The following is a 19,093-nucleotide window of genomic DNA, read 5'->3' as shown; positions in this document are numbered from 1 at the left end:
TTATGAAAGGATGCATTTAATTTGGCTCCTGGTTCCAGAGGGTTAGAGTCTATGACCATTGTGGTGAGGAGGATGGCAGCAGGCAGGCAAACACGGCCTTGAAGAGTAGCTGTGAGCTCACAGCTCAATTCACAAACACAGACAGAGACAGAACTAACTGGGAATGGCAGGAGCTTTTGAAAACTCAAAGCCCATCCTCAGTGATGCACCTCCTCAAACAAGGTCACACCTTCCCATGCTTCTGAAACAGTTCCAGCAACTGAGGACCACATAATCAAACAAATGAGCCGCCGGGGGCCATTCTCATTCAAACCACTATAGTAGGATAGTAGCTAGAGACAAGCAACTACAGAATGCTACCCTCTGGAAGGTCACTTAGCACACTTTCCACCTGTACCTTGCTGGCTGTCTCTTCACACATGGTATATTTCTCTTCATCACAGTTTGTATAATAAACATATTCCCCCCTTATAAAGCCACAGGACATCTTAGTTATGTCATATGTGCTTCTTTTAAACCTGTAAGAGAAAAGAAAGTACACTTGGCAAATTGTATTTTGTTTATACCCACAGAAGGGAATTTTCAAAATAGCATTGTTGTTGGTCGTGTGGTCTATTGTCTAAGTTAAATTTCAGTTGATGACGAGGGTACATACATGTGATGTGAAACACTATTTTCTCAATTTCCCACATCTGGAATATTTCTATCATTTGATTCCAGATGTAGCCTCTCTTCCCTTGGCTGAGATGATTTAGAATAATGGCAGGTCATAAGTCTCTACCTTAACTTTGCACTATCATCATCAAGTACCTTACCTAATGGCCAAGCTAGAGTAAACCCAGTTTAGAAAACCTCAAGTCTGCACTATCTCTCATGTGACAGTCCCTGCTAGCAAGATCTCAGGCAGTCCTCTGACTAATAGCATATAACTTGGGGTAAGTGATGATAAATACATTGACTCTTGGACTGATTAATAATAGTCATCAAATAAGTTTATCAGTTAATGTGAGGAGCAGAAGAAGCCTGGAGTGGGGGAAGGCTTGATTGGGTGTATTGTTGCCATGAGCTGGCTATGTTCAGGACCGTGGCCTCAGACCCTCACACACAGCCTTCCTCTGGTCTATGTGCTTTTGTTGATGGCATGTGCAAAAAAAATGTCACCATAACATTCTCCTCCTGAATATTTGTGGCCTAAATATTGTTCCTCTTCAGAGACTACTCCTACTGAACCTGCCTTTTTGTTCGGTTTCATACAACAAACCCCAGCTCCTTGTTTATCTACAAACAATATCTCACCTCCCCATCCAGCAGTATATAATAAACACAGTGAACTGCTGAGGGGCCTCGGTTTTTCCATCTGACAGTCCAGATTTTCCATCTATTTCTATGTGTTTGTCTTTTTTTCATTTTCTTACCATCCTAGTCAGGTACACCCCTAACGCTGTGCAAGAATATACCAAGCTAAACTTTCAAAAATGAGATTTCCAGAGAGCTGGAAAAATAGCTCTGTGATTAAATGGAGATTCTGGAGGACCCAAGTTTAGCTCACAGTTTATATTAAGTGGCTCACAACCACTTATAACTCCAGTTGTAAAGTATACAATGCTTCTGGCCTCCATAGATATCTGAAATTATTTGTCAATGCTCATATAAAGAAACATACACACAGACACATAATTGAAAGTAAAGTAAATATTGAAAAGTAAGATTTTCCATGATGTCAAAGTAAGCATCAGCCCCTCTAGAAAAAGCTCCCAAGTGACACTAAAAATAGTAACAAAATTTCATATGCACACTCACAAAACACTATACACTATATACACTTACATACACACACACATACACAAAACCAACACCACACCATACACACACACACACACACACACACACATAAACATACACATGTGCAAAGTACCACACATACACATGCACACATAAAACACCACACACCACATGTATCACAAACACACACACACACATACAGAAAACACCACATACCACATGTATCACACATACACACACAAGTGTAAAACAAAACACACTACACACAACACACACACACACACACACACACACACACACGCACGCAAAACAACCCCCCCATAACACACGCCACATGAATGACGATTTTACACTTATCATCTAAGGATTGTTTGACAATGTCAAACATCTAGTGCTCTTAATGCCTTATCTTCTCATGTGAAGTAATTTCTAGTGCATATTTATTCTCCTTTATAAAGATAAGACTTCATTAGTCTCCCCTCCTAATTCACACCTTTATGCTGGTTGTACTGTGTCCCCTGCAAAGGGACGTCCAAGACATCCATCCATCTCTCCTCAGTGTGAACTTACCCCCTTTCCTATCATTACATTGTTTTTCCGACCCATACTCCTACACTTATTTCTAGCTGAGGGGAATAACAATGTGAAACGGAAGCTAGTGTTTGTGGTATGAGCTGTGGTGGTGAATATGCAGAAATCACAGTGCTTAGTAAGCCTCAGTGTGGTAGACTTTCAGCAGGGTGGCCCTGGATGACTTCCTATTTGAAGCATGTAGTCAAGGTGCTGAGACACAACATGATGATATTGTTCTTGCCTAGCCAATACAAGATCTTGTATTTAATCTAGGGAGATGGCTCGGTGGTTAAAGTGCACATTGCTCTTGCAAATAAGTCAAGTTCAGGATCCCAGGATCCAGCTCATAACTACCTATAACTCCTGTGCATGGGCTCAGACACCCTGTTACAGCTTCTGTGAGCACCAACTCTTCTGCACCTCATGACATAAGTGGGGCCTGAATCAGTATCCTGCAGACTGAGACTAAAGTTTCTTTTTCTAGCCTTATATTCTTTTCCCCAAATTTCAAGAATAATAAATACAACATTTTCAAATGTTGATACAAATAAAACCTTCATTCATCCTCATTAAAAAGAACAAATACAGTGTATAAATCCAGTTATAGCAGTATATTTATAAATACCTTCTTAAATATACTTATAAAATTATATATAGTCATATATGCAGCCTATATGAAAGTTTATATAATTATTGATGCTGTAATACTTGTCCAGTGAGTCCTCAATCACTGGACTCAACAGTCTCCAATTCAAGGCTGTGAAGATGGTTCAATCAGCCAAGTCCTTCTCTAGCAAGCACAAGGACTTGAGTTCAATCCTCAGAACCTGTGAAGAAAATCTGAGCCTGGTAGCACACATTCATAATCCTAGTGTTAGGGAGACATAGACAAGCAGATCACTGGGTCTCCCCGAAACCTAGACTGTTGTGGAGTCAGTCATACCATGGCCAGTGATGGATTCTGCCTCAAAAAAAATCATAAAGTAGAGAACACCTAAAAAATAACACCAGAATTTATCCTCTGACTTCCACTAGAAACAGACATACACATACCCACACACCACATGTTCATCACACATTTAAGTGTGCCATTCATACATGCACTACACACAGACAAACACACTCATGCATTCTCAACATAAACTTATATATACCGTCCAAGATTGACTAATTTAAAGTTGTCAATCTTTCATTCACTTTCGAATTCCAGAATATTAAGTACTTAAAGGTATCTAGTGAATGAGTTTGGCTTCTGCAATCTTCTTAACTATCAGCAGTAAATTAAAAAAAAGTTTCCATAATTTGGTTACTGTAGGTTGTTGGAGATTTGCCAAAATAATTGACAAGATATGTGTGGCAACTCTCTATATAATCAAATGTAGATGTCACAGAAGCCTGACAGGGCAGTTGCCTTTAAGGTAGTGGTGTCAGCTGAAGCTGCTTTTGGCGGCAATCTACCAAGCTCCTGAAGAAATTATCTCCATTCAAGTCTAAACATAAAAATCCAACAAGACCAAAGGCTTACCCTTCAGAGAGGAACATCTTCTCACTCAGTAGCTCATAAGATCTATACATTTTACTTGGAGGCAATGCTAGCCAATAATTGTATAGCTCCTTGGACTTTATAAATTCCTGAAGAAACAGAAATGACCTTTTAAATAAGTTGACTCTAATATCTGTAAACTACACTATAGCTTTGGAGTAGTATTACCACTTTCAATGTCATTTAAAGGGGTTGCCATGTCCATCCTTGTTGTGAGAATATTTGCCTGGTCTTATAGATTATAGCTTCTTATTCTGTATTTGGTTAATGAGTCTGGGAGTCCTGCTCTTTTCTTTTGATAGAGTGGCTCTGAGGGAAAGGGGAAACGTAGGGGGAGAGATTGGGGAGATGGGAGGAAGGGGAAAATGCAATCAGGATGTAATATATAAATATATATTTATTCAAATAAAAAGTTATATATAGATGATAGATAGATCATAATTGATAAATAGATAAGAGAGAGAGAGAGAGAGAGAGAGAGAGAGTGTTTCTTAAGATGTCAGTATTTCAGGAGACAACTTTGTGAACAGAACACCAGTGGCTCAGATACTAAGATCAACAATTAATAAAAGACGCCTCATGAAATTGAAAACTTTTGTAAGGCAAAGAACATCATCAATGGGACAAAATGGCAGCCTACAGAATAAGAAACAATTTTCATGAACTCTACTTCTGACATAATTCCCAAAATACATAGAGAATTCAAGAAACTAGATGTCAATAAATCAAATAACCTAATTAAAAATGGGGTACAGATCTAAACAGAGAATTCTCAGCAGATGAATCCCCAATGGGAGAGGAAGCACTTGAAACATCCTTAACCATCAGGAAATGCAAATCAAAGTGACTCTGAGATTCTATGTTACACCTGTCAGATGGCTAAGGTGAAAAACACTAGTGGCAGTTCATGCTGGCAAGGACGTGGAGCAGAATCAAACTCTCCCATTGCTGGTGGGAGTGCAAATCAGTACAGCTACAGTGGAAATCAATTTGGCAGTTTCTCAGAATAGATTTATCAAGGCCCAGCTATGTTACTCTTGGGCAAGATGTCCCACCATACCACAAGGACCCTTGCTCAACTATGTTCATAGTAGCTTTAGTCATAATAGCAAGAAACTGCAAACAACCTAGATGTCATTCAACCAAACAATAGATAAAGAAAATGTGGTACATTTACATCAGGGAGTATTACTCAGCTGTTAGAGAAAAATAACAACATGAAATTTTCAGGCAAATGGATGGAACTAGGAAAAAAATATCATCTTGAGTGAGGTAACTTAGAATCAGAAAGACAAACATTGTATGTACTCACTTGTAAGTGGATATTAACTATAAAGTAAAGGATAATCATTTTACAATCCACAGACCCAGAGAGGCTATGTAACAAGAATGGCTTAAGGGGATGCATGGATCTCCCTAAGAAGGGGAAATAGAATAGATATTGTATGTGGACTGGGGGCAGGTGTGAACGTTAACAGTAGGGAGGGATCAGGTTGGCGAAGGATGGTGAGAAAGGTTCTTAGAAGAGACAAGTAAAACTTGGAGTAGGGGGCAATTCAGGGGTAAGGTAGAAGCCTAGTACAATGGAAACTCCCAAGAATCTATTAGGGTGACCCCAGCTAAGACGTTTATTAATCAGGGATATGAAGCCTGAAATGGTTATCTCCTATAACAAGGCTTGACTTCTGGTGAACAGATTGGGACACCAACCCAGGCACAAAACCTTTGACCTACAATTACAACCACAGCAAGATGTGTTAGGGTAAAGGTAGCCCAGAAATTATGGGAGTGTCCAACCAATGACTGATCTACATTGAGACCTATGCTTGAGAGGAAGTCCACCCCTGACAATGCCTGCAGGACCATAAACCAGAGGCTAGATGGCCCAGAGTCCTAGGATAGAATTGAACATGCAAAGAAAAAAAATAGTGAAATTATTGCTGATGATCTACTATACTCATAAACAAGAGCCTGACATCTGGCATAGTAACCATTAGAGAGGCTCCATCCAAGCAATGGATGAAAACAAATGCAAACATTAGGTGTAACTCAGTGAATCCTGCAGAAGAAGGGAAAAAGGATTGTAGGAGCCAAGGTGTCCTTGTCACCACAAGGATACCCACAGAATCAACAAACCTGGACTCACAGAGGCTCACTGAGAATGAACCAACAATCAAGGCACCTGCATGAGTTTAACCTGGGCCCTCTTCATATGCTATAATTGTGTAGTTTGGTAGGATTCCTAACAGGAAGTGGGGCTGTCTCTGACTCTTTTTCCTGCTCTAGAGACTCTTTTCCTTTTACCAGGTTGCCTCATCCAGCCTTAATATAAGGAGAGGGTTCTAGTTTTATGGCAATTTCTTATGGCATATATATCTTATGGTTTATATTCCTGGGAGGCATGTTAACAATGCCCTTTGCAAAAGGGTAACAGAAGAGGGTTAGGGAACATGGACTGGGTAAAAGGAGAGAAATTTTGGATTGTGGTGTAATATATGAGAGAATAAATTAATAATAAAAAGATGTCAGTGTTTTACAGCATATTGCCCTGACTAGCAGAAAGAAAGCAGGGCCTGCTCTGTAGAGGTGAGGAAGAATGAGACAGAAGCTACAGTGCACAGAGTGATGCAATCACAGAGCTGTGTTACAGCAGGATACCTTGCAACTGTTCAAACGATAAAAACCACCACCCAAACTGGTCAGAACAGTGGCTGATCCTGGTCATTTCAAACAGTCCTTTATGTCATCATTATGTTCTGATCACCCTTGTAAAAACTACAGCTCTCCCTTACACTTGATACCATAACACACCCAACACACCTGTGTAAGAACAAACACAAAGGGTAGATCCTAGTTCATTCCAGAATCTCTCTTCTCTCAGTGAAATTCTCACAAGACAATTATGTTAATGTGTATGAGTGCTCTGTCTTCACATAGACCACGAGAAGCAATTGAATCCCATTGTAGATGGTCATGAGCCACCACGTGGTTGCTGAGAATTGAATTCGAGATTCTGGAAGAGCAGCCAGTGTTCCTAACTGCTTAGTCTCTCTCCAGCTCTACTTCTGCTGTTTAATAAAACCCTTCAAGTTTTTGACTTCTGTGTCTGAATTCTTTGATGGTTGCAAGAACTTTACAACAGCGGGTTAAAGTCTCTGAGATCTCTTCAGTCTTCACTACTGATGATGAAAGAACCTACTGATTCATTGAGTAACATTAATATAGGATCGATGAAAAGCTTAACAATTTTCTGGTCTAAATATTTGGCTAGTGAATATTCACTCTGGGGTGAAGGATGTGGTTAATGATTGCAAACCAGTCTTATTAGGAAAAGAAGAAAACAGTACCATAGAGTCCGAGAAAACAGTAACTACAGAGCCCAGAGCCCACCCAGAATTTTTGGCCCAAGTAGCATGTGTGTGCATGTGCATGTGCATTTGCATGTGTGTGTGCCTGTGCGTGCATATGTGTGTGTGTTTTAAGTCAGTTGCTGTTTTTAAGTAAATAATTATGAATGATCACTTGAGAAAGAACAATGAGACAGAGTAATCAATTTTATAGGAGAATTCCTTTCTCTTATAAAAGATATCATGTTTCTTATGGTAGAGAAGATGAGCCATTAAGGTGATATATTTTACTTTACAATAAATGACTACAATACAGGATCAACAGATCACACTGGTAATTCTAGCCCTTGGAAGGTTGAGGCAAGAGGATTGCTGTGAGTGGAGGAAAGCCAGGGATACTAAGTAAGACTTGTCATGGGAAAAAAACAGAAAATAATAAATGATTATTATGTGAAAGATCAGAACTATTGACGAATGGTGTGAAATCCAAAGACATTATTTAGACCAGTGGTTCTCAACCTGTGGTTTGCTACCCCACTGAAAACTGAGGGACCTGTTCACAGGCCTTGTCTATGACCATCAGAAATATTAAATATTTACAATTACAATTCCTAACAGTATAAAATTACAGTTATGAAGTAGCAAGAAAAATAATTTTGAGCTGTATTAAAGGTCATGGCATTAGGAAGGTTGAGAACCACTTACTTAAACATATATCTATATCTATATATCTATATCTATATATCTATATATCTATATATATATATATATATATATATATATATATATATATATATATTGGTTAAGCTGGTTTTTTGCCTAGTCAATAAAAGATGTAACAAAAGATACAATATAATGACAATAGTGAAAACACCCCTGAGTGTTTTTGTGTGAGTGGTGAGCCTTAGCCATGATCATCACACTCTGTTTTTGGAGAACTATACAGAAGGCTTGCACAGAAACCTGCTTCTACACACCCAACTTGAAAATATACAGACCTGAGGATTCTGGGAGTCCCTGGTCTACCCATCTAAAATTCTAAAGCTAAAACCTCAGTTGTGATTTCTCTGAGACAAAAGTGCAAGGCCCAGTCCCCTAGGTTTACAAGGAAAACAATCCTGAGTCAAGACACTACATGTCTGCCCAATGTGTACCTCTCTACCCCATATTTCATGATGTGAAGCTCATTCCTTTTGGGGGTTGGCGGAACAGAGGCATGAAACCTTACCAGCTCATCCTTGTTCTTAACCTTCAGGAGGCTGGCATTCCGAGCAGAGCAGAACTCAACACTCTCTTGCCATGTTGCATACTTCTGGAATCGAGAATAACAGCTGTCCTTGTACCAATCTGAAGCCTTTGGACATGGTTTACATTTATGACCTATAAAGACAGAGTTTTACAGGTTGGTTTCAAGACTCTTGACAATTATTCCTTTACTGTCTGGGTGACATCAACCAGATTTACTGTGTTCCCTCTCTTTAGGTCCAGAAAGAAAAAAAAATCCTCTAGAACCCTATATATCATCCTAGTACCCTGATACAAAACTTGGACAAACAAAAAAACATTCAAGACCTAGCCAGATTTCAACATATTGCTCATCATTAGGGGACTCACTTGTGACTCTAAAAACTAATCACAGCAAAAATACCATCTAGTAAAAACCAGGTTCCTACAGCCACATCAGACTGCCTTGCCCAGTAGGTGTTTCTCTGAGCTTTAACTTCTGGAGAGGCATCTCACAAGCAAGGGAAACATAGTTTAGCTACAAAACCTAGTAAAGCACTTGTAGGTAACACTCACTCCCCTAGTTTCATACATTGCCCAGACCTCATTTCTTTGCCAGGAACTTTCACTCCTTCAGCACTAGCTGAAATTTAGGAATGAAGTCATTTATAAAGAGGCTTCTTCCCTCATCATCATCTCTTGAGATCTGTGCCCAGGGACTGGAGAGATGGCTCAGCCATTAAAGGCTAGGCTCACAACCAAAAACATAAGAGATCTCTGCCTAGGACAATGGAAATAAACTGCAGATTAGAGAAACTGTGTATATTGACTGGTGCTTCATTATGTAACTGTCAGAACCCTGTAAGTTGTCAGCTTGTAGTTTTTACTACTTTCCTTGTTTTTGTCTTACTAGGAAATATCAATGACTCATTTACCAAACTCATTTAATTTCACATTTAATATTGGCTCTATAAGAAATTGATTCTTAAAGGGCTCTAAGGTTTAGTTTTTTGCTGCCCAGGAAATACTTTTGAGAGCAATACAGGATTACCTGGTTCTTTCTTTGACAGTTCTTGACACAACTGGGTGGCTATGTTTTGCAGCATAGCAGAAAGAGTCTTGATTTTCTTGGAGTTGTTGAGATTGTGCATCAGCTGTAGGGAAACATTTTCCTGAAGTTCTTCCTTGACTCTTTGTAATTGATTTGACTTTATCATTTCTGTCTCCAAAGTTGTATAAACTCCAGGGATTTTGTTTTCAAAGACAAAAGAAGATAAGAAAATAGTAAATGACTTTTAAAATACTTATAAATTTTCAGATATCCTATCACCTTTAGAAATTTGAAGGTTTGTTTAGTATTAACATATTAAAGTGGTATGAAAAGACTTCTTTAGAGAAGTGGTTAGAAAGACGAAGTTCATGTCTATTGACCACATTATAAGGCCACCTTTGGGACAGATTATTATAAGGACTTAATTCAAAGAATAAACACTGGTTCAATAACTCCTGGCATTTTACACCTCTGAATCAGCCAGAAAATACCTATATAAATACATACCTATATATAGACATATAATATATAAATATAGACAACATAATAGACTCTTCAGGTTGCATTTACACATTTATTCATATACGTCTGTAACAATAACAGAATTTGAGAGGGGGAAGGCAGGAGGATGAGAGGGATTAATGGGAAGGGCATGGGATGACACAACTATATTTTAATTAAATGTAAAATTTCTTTTTAAAGAATGGGGTGATACATACAGATGCATCCTAAGGCCACCACTCCAATAAACAGCAGAAGGCATAGAAGAATCAGAATCAAGACTGTTTTATGTTGTGAATAGGAACCAGCAGAAGGTACTGTGAAAAGAAAAAAGCACAGGATTCAGAAGCAGCTCATATCTTAACTTCATTTTATTCATTCATTCATTCATTCATTCATTCATCCTCCCCTCGTTTCTTTCATCTATGTATTTTGCTAGAAATTTACAGACTTTAGTTTGTTTTAAGAGCAATCAGATAGGAAACCATAACTAAGACACCAGGTCTTTGAGTATGCTATGTCTTATCCCGCAGAATTTTTGGTTCATGAAATGTCTTAACTATCTTACCAATAAGATCAAGGCAATAACTTTAAAAAGAATAAGAAATATTCATTAAGTTCTTTTGAAAATGAGTCTCATAGGCAAAGACATTAACCCTTAGATTGAAGAAAGACATACACACACACACACACACACACACACACACACACAATAAAGATAGCCTCAAGAATAAACAGAAGAAAAAATGGGGGTACAGGTAGAGTGTGTCCTTAGATGCATTTGTGGAAAGTGTGTTCCTGAAGACCGAAGAAAGTTTTATGAGAAGTCTTTTGGAATGTTGAGTTGATGCTTAACAGAAGACGCAAACTGGCTTGTTTGTGTGGTTCCCTCTATAGCTAACAATGAGGTTGCAGTACAGCAAAGCAGGTTGTCACTCTCTGTGCCCCACTGTGCCCCATCAGCTCTGTACCTCACATAGTCTGAACCTGACCTTCTCATTACAACTTCTCCAATATTACTACCCAATTTATTTGAAGCCACAATTATGCTTACACCTAAACCACACAAAAACCTTACAAAAAAAAAAAGAACTTCAGACCAACTTCCCTCATGAATATTGTTGCAAAATTACTCAATAAAATTCTCCCAGACTGGGACACCAAGCGGGAGTTGGCGGCGCCGGCTGTGGTGGCACAGACGGAAGGCAGGAAAAGGCTGGCTTGACGAGCGGGAGGATCAGTCGGCTAAATACTCAACCCACAAGGGAGCCTCGCAACCTACCATTTAAGCATCTAACCCAACCGCCCAGCTAGTTAACCCGAGCGGTCCGCCGTCAGCTCGGGTTCGGCCGGCCTCCGGCCCGCCCGCCGCAGCCGTGGTGGCAACCCCAGGAGGAGCGCTGGCGTCCATCTCCTTCGATTCTCGGGATTTGAAGATGGCTGCACAGTCAGCGCCGAAAGTTGTGCTAAAAAGCACCACCAAGATGTCTCTAAATGAGCGCTTTACTAATATGCTGAAGAACAAACAGCCGATGCCAGTGAATATTCGGGCTTCGATGCAGCAGCAGCAGCAGCTAGCCAGTGCCAGAAACAGAAGACTGGCCCAGCAGATGGAGAATAGACCCTCTGTCCAGGCAGCATTAAAACTTAAGCAGAAGAGCTTAAAGCAGCGCCTGGGTAAGAGTAATATCCAGGCACGGTTAGGCCGACCCATAGGTGCTCTGGCCAGGGGAGCAATTGGAGGAAGAAGCCTTCCCATAATCCAGAGAGGCTTGCCCCGAGGAGGACTACGTGGGGGACGTGCCACCAGAACCCTGCTTAGGGGTGGGATGTCGCTCCGAGGTCAAAACCTGCTCCGAGGTGGACGAGCCGTAGCTCCCCGAATGGGCTTAAGAAGAGGTGGTGTTCGAGGTCGTGGAGGTCCTGGGAGAGGGGGCCTAGGGCGTGGAGCTATGGGTCGTGGCGGAATCGGTGGTAGAGGTCGGGGTATGATAGGTCGGGGAAGAGGGGGCTTTGGAGGCAGAGGCCGAGGTCGTGGCCGAGGGAGAGGTGCCCTCACTCGCCCTGTATTGACCAAGGAGCAGCTGGACAACCAATTGGATGCATACATGTCGAAAACTAAAGGACACCTGGATGCTGAATTGGATGCCTACATGGCACAGACAGATCCTGAAACCAATGATTGAAGCCTGCCTGCCTGCCTGCCCACCTGTTAGACTCTTGTTAAAGTCACCACATCTATACAACAACCTTGAGAAAACATAAGAAGAAACGTGATCGATGCTGGAAGGACATGTCACAATAGGCTGTGGACTTACCTGCCACCAATTGGTGCATTTAGTCCCTTCCGTCTACTTTTTGATACTGTGTTATATGAAACCCTATTTTCCTTTAAAAAAAAAATTCTCCCAGACTGAATCCAAGAACACATCAAAACCATCATTCACCATGATCACCAGGCTTCATCCCAGGAATGCAAGGATGGTTCAATATAGGGAAACCCATCAATATAATCCACTATATAAACAAACTCAAAGAAAAAAACCACATGATCATCTCATTAGATGCTGAGAAAGCATTTGACAAAATTCAACACCCCTTCATGATAAAAGTCTTGGAAAAATCAGGAATTCAAGGCCCATACTTAAACATAGTAAAAGCAATACACAGCAAATCAGTAGCCAACATCAAACTAAATGGAAACTTGTAGCAATCCTACTAAAATCAGGGACAAGATAAGGCTGCCCACTCTCTCCTTACCTATTCAAAATAGTATTTGAAGTCCTAGCCAGAGCAATTAGACAACAAAAAGAGGTCAAAGGGATACAAATTGGAAAAGAAGAAGTCAAAATATCACTCTTTGCAGATGAAGTGATAGTATACTTAAGTGACCACAAAAAATCCACCAGAGAACTCCTAAACCTGATCAACAACTTCAACAAAGTGGGTGGATATAAAATTAACTTAAACAAATCAGTAGTTTTCCTCTACTCGAAGGATAAACAGACAGAGAAAAAAATTAGGGAAACAACACAATAGCAACAAATAATATAAAATACCTTGGTGTAACACTAACCAAGCAAATAAAAGATCTATATGACAAGAACTTTAAGTCTCTGAAGAAAGAAATCGAAGAAGATCTCAAAAGAAAGAAATCAGAGAAGATTGCAGAAGGTGGAAAGATTTTCTATGCTCATGGATAGGCAGGATTAATATAGTCAAAATGGCCATCTTGCTGAAAGCATCTACAGATTCGATGCAATCCCCATCAAAACTCCAACTCAATTCTTCATAGAGTTAGAAAGAGAAATTTGCAAATTCATTTGGAATTAAAAAAACCTAGGAGAGCAAAAACTATACTCAACAATAAAATAACTTCTGGGGGAATCACAATCCCTGACCTCAAGCTGTATTACAGAACAATAGTGATAAAAAAAAAAAAAACCTTGCATGCTATTAGTACAGAGACAGGCAGGTAGATCAGTGGAATAGAATTAAATACCCAGAAATGAAACCACACATACATGGTTACTTGATCTTTGAAAAAGGAGCTAAAACTATACAATGGAAAAAAGACAGCATTTTCAACAAATGGTGCTGGTTCAACTAGAGGCCAGCATGTAGAAGGATGCAAATTGACCCATTTTTATCTCCTTGTACAAAGCTCAAGTCCAAGTGGATCAAGTACCTCCCCATAAAACCAAATACATTGAAACTAACAGAAGAGAAAGAGGGGAAGAGCCTTGAATACATAGGCACAGGGGAAATTTTCCTGAACAGAACACAAATGGCTTATGCTCTAAGATCAAGAATTGACATATGGGACTTCATAAAATTACAAAGCTTCTGTAAGGCAAAGGATACTGTCAATAGGACAAAAGAGCAAACAACAGATTGGGAAAAGATCTTTACCAATCCTACATAAAATAGAGGGCTAGTATAAAATATATACAAAGAACTCAAGAAGTTAGACTCCAAATAATCAAATAACCCTATTAATAATGGAATACAGAGCTAAACAAAGAATTCTCAACTGAGGAATATCCAATGGCCATGAGGCACCTAAAGAAATATTCAACATCCTTAGTTATCAGGGAAATGGAAATCAAAACAACCTTGAGATTCCACCTCACACCAGTCAGAATGGCTAAGACCAAAAACTCAGGTGACAGCAGATGCTGGCGAGGATGTGGAGAAAGAGGAACACTCCTCCATTGTTGGTGGGATTGCAGACTGGTACAACCATTCTGGAAATCAGTCTGGAGGTTCCTCAGAAAATTGGACATTGAACTGCCTGAGGATCCAGCTACACCTCTCTTGGGCATATACCCAAAAGATACCCCAACATATAAAAAAGACACGTGCTCCACTATGTTCATAGCAGCCTTATTTATAATAGCCAGAAGCTGGAAAGAACCCAGATGCCCTTCAACAGAGGAATGGATACAGAAAATGTGGTACATCTACACAATGGAATATTACTCAGCTATCAAAAACAATGACTTTATGAAATTCGTAGGCAAATGGTCGGAACTGGAAAATATCATCCTGAGTGAGGTAACCCAATCACAGAGAAACACACATGGTATGCACTCATTGATAAGTGGCTATTAGCCCAAATGCTTGAATTACCCTAGCTGCCTAGAACACATGAAACTCAAGACAGATGATCAAAATGTGAATGCTTCACTCCTTCTTTAAAAGGGGAACAAGAATACCCTTGGCAGGGAATAGAGAGGCAAAGATTAAAACGGACACAGAAGGAACACCCATTCAGAGCCTGCCCCACATCTGGCCCATGCATATACAGCCATCCAATTAGACAAGATGGATGAAGCAAAGAAGTGCAGGCCGACAGGAACCGGATGTAGATCTCTCCTGAGAGACACAGCAAGAATACAGCAAACACAGAGGCGTATGCCAGCAGCAAACCACTGAATTGAGAATAGGACCCCCGTTGAAGGAATCAGAGAAAGAACTGGAAGAGCGTGAAGGGGCTCGAGACCCCATATGAACAACAATGCCAAGCAACCAGAGCTTCCAGGGACTAAGCCACTACCTAAAGACTATACATGGACTGACCCTGGACTCTGACCTCATAGGTAGCAATGAATATCCTAGTAAGAGCACCAGTGGAAGGAGAAGCCCTGGGTTCTGCTAAGACTGAACCCCCAGTGAACTAGATTGTTGCGGGGAGGGCGGCAAGGGGGGGAGGATGGGAGGGGAACACCCATAACGAAGGGGAGTGGGGGATGTTTGCCCGGAAACCGGGAAAGGGAATAACACTCGAAATGTATATAAGAAATACTCAAGTTAATAAAAAAAAAAAAAACTCAGGTGAGAGTAGATGCTAGTGAGGATTTGCAGAAAGAGGAACACTCCTCCATTGTTGGTGGAATTGCAAACTGGTACAACCACTCTGAAAATCAGTCTAATGGTTCCTCAGAAAATTGGACATAGTTCTACCTGAGGACCCAGCTATACCACTCTTGGGCATATACCTAAAGGATGCTCCAACATATAACAAGGACACATGCTCCACTATGTTTATAGCAGCCTTATTTATAATAGCCAGAAGCTGGAAAGAACTCAGATGCCCTTCAATAGAGGAATGAATACAGAAAATTAACACATTCAGTACTCAGCTATTAAAAACCATGACTACATGAAATTCTTAGGCAAATGGATGAAACTAGAATATATCCTGAGCGAGGTAACCCAGTCTCAAAAGAACACACATGGTGTGCACTTACTGATAAGTGGATATTAGCCTAAAAGCTTGAAATACCTAAGAAGAAATTCATAGATCATACAAAGCTTGGGAAAAAGGAAGACCAAAATGTGGATGCTTCATTCCTTCTTAGAAGGGAGAACAAGTACTCACAGTAGGAAATAGAGAGACAAAGAGTGGAGCAGGAACTGAAAGAAAGGTCATTTAGATACTGCTGCACCTGGTGATCCATCCCATATGAAGCCATCAAACCTAATCTCTATTGCTGATGCCAAGAAGTGCTTGCTGACAGGAGCCAGATACAGATGTCTCCTGAGAGGCTGTGCCAGAGCCTTACTGATACAGATGTGGATGCTTGCAGCTAACCATTGGACATAGCATGGGGACGCCAATGGAGGAGTCCAAGGACTAAAGGAGCTGAAGAGGTTTGCAACCTCATAGGAAGAACAACAATATCAACCAACCAGACCCCACCAGAGTTTGCCAGAAATAAACCACCAATAATGGGTACATATAGAGGACCATGGCTCCAGCCGCATATGTGGCAGAGGATGGCATTGTCCAGCATCAATAGGAGGAAAAGCCCTTGGTCCTGTGAAGGCTTGTTTCCCCAATGTAGGGGAATGCCAGGGCATTGAGGTGGGAGTGAGTGGGTAGGAGTGAGAGCATCCTCATAGAAGCAGGAGGAGGAGGGAGGGTGTATGGGAGGGGGAAAAGGGTATAACATTTGAAATGTAAATATATAAAATTTCTAAGAAAATTAAAATTAAAAGATTTTACATTATGGATTATTAAAACATTGCATGATTTAAATTATCCTCATGTATGGATATATAAGAAGACTGTTTCAGGAAAGTAGTTCGAGAATAACCTAATATTCTTACTCTGCTCTTGAAATGTGTTTCATATCTACAGATGGTAGCATAACAATGTTGTGAAGTCTCCTAAAGTGACATATAAAACATAAAACATGATTTCTTAATTTATTGGAAAATTATTGTTAGTGAATGTACTGCAAATGTTCTAGTCCTTATCTGAGGTTTGAATACAATTTCATAGGCTATCTTTTGTTATAATTATTTTATCATCTATTTATGCACTCAGTTATTTAAAAGTTATCAGATCTGTGTCATTTAGGCAACAAGACACTATTGTGACTGTTAATGTTGTCATCTAGATGCATTTTAAAGTGACAGGAAACAAAGTGCAAAATGATTGTTTGATAGAGAAATGATAGATACATAGATACATGTATAGATAGATCATAGATATAGAGGATAGATGATAGAGATGATTTGCAGATGATAGATAGATAGATAGATAGATAGATAGATAGATAGAAATTAGATGATAGATGTTAGATGATAGAAAAATGATTGATAGATTGACTGATAGATGATAGATATAGATGATAGATGATAAGATAGATGATAGATGTGAGAGAGAGAGAGAGAGAGAGAGAGAGAGAGAGAGAGAGAGAGAGAGAGAGATTTGAAACTGAAAGTCATGAGATAACACTTAGAAATTCATGTTGAGTGAACCAGAGCAGGAGACCAGGGGAGAGCCCTCCAGTGCTCCATCAAAGAACACAATCAAGTCAGGACAAGCAGAAGAGCAAAACCAGCTCAGTCACAGAAATAATGAAAACCAGGAGAGTATGTCCCAGAGAATGCACAGTGTGAAGAAATTTCACATAGGTTATGGTGTGTTGTGAGTGTTGTGCTGAGTGTGCCAGATTGTGTTATGCTGTACCGAGAGTAGAGCCTCACACATGCTAAGTGATGGCTCTAGCACTCATCTGTATCCCCAACTCTTTTCTTCCTTCTTATTTTGAGATAGAATCTCACTTAACTGACTGCCCAGGTTCACTCTGAACTCACTGGCAGTTTAGGTAGGCCTTGGACTTTCAATCCTCCTGGGTAGCTGGGATTAAAGAACCGCTCCCTCAGATCTAGCAAAGAAAGCAATCTTTTTTTTTTTTTCTTTTTTTTGGAGCTGGGGACCGAACCCAGGGCCTTGCGCTTGCTAGGCAAGCGCTCTACCACTGAGCTAAATCCCCAACCAAGAAAGCAATCTTAAAAGGGACTGCTCAGCAGTATAAAAACTGTAGAGAGGCATAGCAGTGAAGCAGAGACATGAGGTAGAGGCAGCTCAGGGGCTAACTGCACTTGCTGTACAAGTCTTACAACCTAAGCTAAATCCCTGGTGGTTCACATAGTGCAATGAGAGGAGTGTTTCCTCAAGATGTCCTTAGGCCTCCACACAAGCACTGTAGAACACACACACACACACACACACACACACACACACACAAACACAAAAATCTCTTCCCGATAAAAACACCATGATTTGAAAATATAATCCCTTATAAAAAAAGTAATATAAAACATAGTGTTTTGTTGTAATGGCTTATAATAAATGCCTTATGCCTTAAAGAAAAATATTTTAATCTCTTTGATACTTGTGGTTTAAATGAAAGACCTAATCAAAAAGTCACACTGCATATAAAAGTTTAAAAAAATTAAAAATTAAAAATCCACACAGCCACTGCCACAGCCCTACATCACATCCATGGCTCGGAATCTTACCTTTTCTCCCACATTTGTCAGACTTCTGGCTTTCTTCTTTCTTATCAGAGTCCTGGAATTTGAGATCTGCATAAACAATTTCCTCAGACATTGATGAATATTCAGAGAAAGCTCCAGAAACCGTCCTTTGAAAAAGGTGAGAGGGCTGACTGTTAAGCAAGTCTTCCTAGACATTCAACCCTTGGTAAACCGCCTCACGAGCTGGAATTTCTTTTTGAAAAACTACTATGCTAGTCTCTCAAATATGTGCCCATGAGCCACAGTCAGTCTGTGGCCTCAGACAAGAACAGATAAGATCGAAAGAGGAACGCCTTTCTTCCTCATATTTCTTCCTTTTTCTCCACATAACGCAATTGTTGAAATTGCGCTTGGATAATAATAACGGCATACAAGTTGAGCAACTCACTCCTACTACACAGTGCAGATAAAGCAGAGGATTAAACTCTCAACCAGGGAAACAGTCAGAATGATTCAGATCTCAAATGCTCCCTGGGACACCACAGTGAACTGTAATGGTCAAAGTCCTCAGAGAAAGACTGACTTAGGTCTGAACATTCATAGAAAAGGCAGGGAAGACACATGAAGAGTTGAGAGACGGAAGACCATATTCTCTCTCTCTCTCTCTCTCTCTCTCTCTCTCTCCTGCTGCTGCTGCTGCTGCTGCTGCTGCTGCTGCTGCTGCTGCTGCTGCTGCTGCTGCTGCAAAGGTTCTGGCTAGATTACAAAAACGTTGCTTCCAGCACCAGAGAAGCA

At 40.2% G+C, this 19,093-nt stretch overlaps 2 protein-coding genes across 2 annotated transcripts; one reads left to right on the top strand and one right to left on the bottom strand.

Moving 5' to 3' along the window:
• On the bottom strand, positions 1 to 18,632 carry Clec12a (C-type lectin domain family 12, member A). The gene is made up of 6 exons (NM_001134716.1): positions 18,341 to 18,632; positions 10,240 to 10,338; positions 9,521 to 9,709; positions 8,474 to 8,625; positions 3,881 to 3,987; positions 1 to 518 (listed from the first exon to the last, which is right to left on the bottom strand). The coding sequence occupies exons 1-6, from the start codon at positions 18,429 to 18,431 to the stop codon at positions 347 to 349; spliced, it is 810 nt and encodes a 269-aa protein (NP_001128188.1). The 5' UTR covers positions 18,432 to 18,632; the 3' UTR covers positions 1 to 346.
• On the top strand, positions 11,297 to 12,424 carry Chtopl1 (chromatin target of PRMT1-like 1). Its single transcript, NM_001408845.1, has 2 exons — positions 11,297 to 11,863; positions 12,002 to 12,424. Exons 1-2 carry the CDS (start codon positions 11,458 to 11,460, stop codon positions 12,205 to 12,207), a joined length of 612 nt encoding a protein of 203 aa, NP_001395774.1. The 5' UTR covers positions 11,297 to 11,457; the 3' UTR covers positions 12,208 to 12,424.
• Positions 18,633 to 19,093: the final 461 nt, after the last annotated feature.

Source organism: Rattus norvegicus, chromosome 4 (genome assembly GCF_036323735.1).
Source record: "Rattus norvegicus strain BN/NHsdMcwi chromosome 4, GRCr8, whole genome shotgun sequence".
Taxonomy (NCBI): domain Eukaryota; kingdom Metazoa; phylum Chordata; class Mammalia; order Rodentia; family Muridae; genus Rattus; species Rattus norvegicus.
The sequence above is the reverse complement of the archived record's forward strand: the minus strand, read 5'-3'. Positions and strand labels throughout refer to the sequence as shown.